Here is a 3,070-nt window from a genome sequence, read left to right as displayed (position 1 = left end):
TTTTCAAACTCTTCACGGAGTACCGAGCGTGTTCTCGACCCGCTGAACACTGCTCATACTATGGATCGTAGATACGCTTTATACGTTGAGTATCAGGTATTGGAGTGTCATGCCTCATGAGTATAAGATCGTTTAGTCTGGTTAAGGCCTGCACGCAGCGCCACGAAATCTGCTTCCAGCGGATAGGTGTCTAACTGTCCACCCGCTTGTTGCGCGTACGATTCTATGCGCATGTCACGTGATCTGTATCAGTCCGATACATTGGTTTTGATTTCAGGAATATTACAATCAGAGCAAGCGCCATGTTGTAGCTCCTCAACGGATTTGAATTTGAAACGCGCGCCTAAATGCATCAGTCTCATGCAGAATTATCCGCCTCGGTCTCGGTTAATGGTACATATATGAAAATCACAGGAGAAAAACGCGACAAGTACCTACATTCGTTTTGTTGATTTTTGATTTTACGGTTTCATTATGGTTATATAGAAAATTAACAGAGATATACTTATCTTATTGATTCTTCCTTCTACTTTTGTTCTTTATTGCGCTTACGTACTTTTATGTATTTTATACCAATTCCTTGTAGACTACGGGCAATTCATTCCTCGTTCATTTCTCGGCTACGATCGCTCGATAATCGGTGAAAATTGGTCGAAAAAGGATCGGATATATGGCGATTGGGTTTTAGAAGTAATACTTCATAATGTTCGAAATAATTGTTTTAAAATCTTATTACAAAACAAATAGAAAAAGATCGTGGCTGTCGTCGATTTAATGTATTATGCAGCTATATGATGATTCTCCCAAGAATCGTTCGATGCACCTTTCTGATATAAAATACGATCGGCTATAAGACAATCCCCCCCGAAATAAAATTCCATCATCGTCGGAAAGAGTTTATATCCAACGCTGGAAGAATATTTAAATATTGAATATTCCTTATCAACTTGATTATTTGTACAGTTTAGATAAACTTACAAATGATCCGGCATCGGTAAATCATTCTCCCCTCTACGAACCGAGTCTAATATTTCATCGTGTCGTTGCTTCAGTTCTTCCCAATTGACATCGCGTCCTTGATTGCATATATGGGATCGTATCTTGCAAAACAAGGGCTCTCTGTCGTATAGATGCTTGAAACTTTCTTTCTCTAATCTCTTCATGGTACCTTCCACTCTTACCTATAAACGCAATCGCATCACTCATAAATAATCTACAAGTATTTATGCAAATTCTCAGTTTTACGAAGGTAATTAAAATACTGGAATCTGCGCAAAGATTTCTTTCAATGTTAAGTATATTTTGGAAAAGTGTTCCAAATTTAAGTTAAATATTCTAAAAGGTTGCGTTTTCCCATAAACGCATAAAAATCCGCGACCTAATTACAAAACGCACGATCGATGCATACTAATATAAACACCGCAGTAAATATAAACAACGTTATCTTCGTATTCTACACGCAAACATATTTTCCGTATGAATTCTTCCAGAACTAATACCGAACATGCAAAGATAATCTTCTCCAGTAAACGATAAGCTAGTACATGCTATGGAATAGTCCCACGTGGCTTTTTAATCATCTACTTTCACAAGGCGTATATCGTTCTTCCCGTCGTGGCATGAAAATATAATCATACGATAGCAAAAAGGAACGACGATCATAATGCTTTAATTAAAATGAAAAGTACGACGAAAGGAAGACGGCAATAGTCGATTTTTGCTCACTTGTTTCGTGATTTTTTGCTGCTGTTCGTTTACATGATACCAAAGGAAACACATGGCAGCGTATGGAACATTGTCCTGAAACGATAAAATTCAATCAAAATCGCTACACCTTTGATGCGATATGATCGATGCAAAACTGTAAAATTTTCGTGCAGGCTCACTATATTGTCGATTTTCTTGCTGCGACTGTCCGTTACGATTACGAAACCATCGTTATCGAATTCTCGCAGAACGACATTCCTCGCAGACACCTTACAGTCTCTAAAATAAAGACGTTTCATTGAAGATTTTGTGCGACGTGTTTGACAAAAATATTTTAAAATTTCGGTAGCACTATGTCAAGATATAGCTATCGAGACTATACCGATACAATTTGCAAAAAGGAATGATCGAAATAGTTAATACTAACTTCGAAACAGTAGACAAACAGCAAATGTCCACCAGCGTTGCATTGTATCTGTGTGCCTCATCGCGCCAAATCCTGAACAACTCAACCGGGTGATCGACCACCTCCTCGATTTTTGCCAGGTCCGAAAGATCCGACAATTTCTTCGATTCCTTAGCAAACAACGATTCTCGCAAAGGACTCAGTTATGATAAAACATCAGTCACTCGAATCAACGACTCAACGATTGACTCGTTTTTCAAACTTAAAATATAAATATAAATGATTTGCATTTTACCTGAAATTTGACAGTAGTACTACAATCTGATGTTAAATATCGCGATAGAAAAGTACTGATAATGGGCACAGTTAATCTGTCATGTGTACTATCATTGCCCCAAAGATATTTGCTCAGTATATGTTTATAACAAAAATAAAAGTGTCCAATTGCAACGTGACTCGTAACTCGTTTGAAATACGACACCCTCTAAAATCTTAGGGAGAGAATGCCTCCGTAGGTTATGTAATGTTATTCACAGTCTGAAGCAAATGCGCTGGAAAAAACCGTTTTGTTAACAATTGCGATTTCCTTACCATATTTCTAATGCCACCGAGCCGGTTAATTCCAATCTGTGTACACGCTGTTACGCGTCGCAACAACGTGTTCACTGGACCAATGTTTGCCATGCAACTGAAGAGCATTTATTCAGCAACTCTACTTAAAACCTCCCACCATCCCTACCTTGACTCTGCGCACAAGTTCCTTCGTAACACCACCGGAGATAGATATAGAAAGAAACCTTACATACCAACCATGCACATTCACCATCGACAATCCACGACAAATCTGAGCTTCAGGCAAACAGTCTTATATAATAATAACGATTAAAAGCGTAATTAAACAGAAATGTACCTTCCGAGCACTGTGAACGCAAGTCTATCAGAGAAAAGGAATTTTTC

General features: G+C 38.2%; 1 protein-coding gene across 2 annotated transcripts; it reads right to left on the bottom strand.

Moving 5' to 3' along the window:
• Window positions 1–701: 701 nt before the first annotated feature.
• Window positions 702–2,898, bottom strand: LOC117216462 (pyridoxine/pyridoxamine 5'-phosphate oxidase). 2 transcript variants are annotated; one of them, XM_033463167.1, is made up of 6 exons: window positions 2,705–2,898; window positions 2,135–2,283; window positions 1,863–1,986; window positions 1,726–1,800; window positions 979–1,181; window positions 702–909 (listed from the first exon to the last, which is right to left on the bottom strand). In XM_033463167.1, exons 1-6 carry the CDS (start codon window positions 2,810–2,812, stop codon window positions 780–782), a joined length of 789 nt encoding a protein of 262 aa, XP_033319058.1. In that variant the 5' UTR covers window positions 2,813–2,898; the 3' UTR covers window positions 702–779. The 2 variants fall into 2 exon arrangements, with proteins under 2 accessions (XP_033319058.1, XP_033319059.1); XM_033463168.1 differs by having other exon boundaries at window positions 1,887–1,986; window positions 2,705–2,886.
• Between the last annotated feature and the right edge of the window lie 172 nt (window positions 2,899–3,070).

This window comes from Bombus bifarius, unplaced genomic scaffold (assembly GCF_011952205.1).
Source record: "Bombus bifarius isolate JDL3187 unplaced genomic scaffold, Bbif_JDL3187 scf7180000010271, whole genome shotgun sequence".
Lineage (NCBI taxonomy): Eukaryota > Metazoa > Arthropoda > Insecta > Hymenoptera > Apidae > Bombus > Bombus bifarius.
The sequence above is the reverse complement of the archived record's forward strand: the minus strand, read 5'-3'. Positions and strand labels throughout refer to the sequence as shown.

Coding starts and splice junctions, on each gene's coding strand:
- LOC117216462 (XM_033463167.1), bottom strand. CDS start 2,812: ATGCTCTTCAGTTGCATGGCAAACATTGGTCCAGTGAACACGTTGTTG. Junction 2,284..2,704: donor TCGGTGGCATTAGAAATATG/GTAAGGAAATCG, acceptor TTGTTTGCTAAG/GAATCGAAGAAATTGTCGGA. Junction 1,801..1,862: donor GCCTGCACGAAAATTTTACA/GTTTTGCATCGA, acceptor TTATCGTTTCAG/GACAATGTTCCATACGCTGC.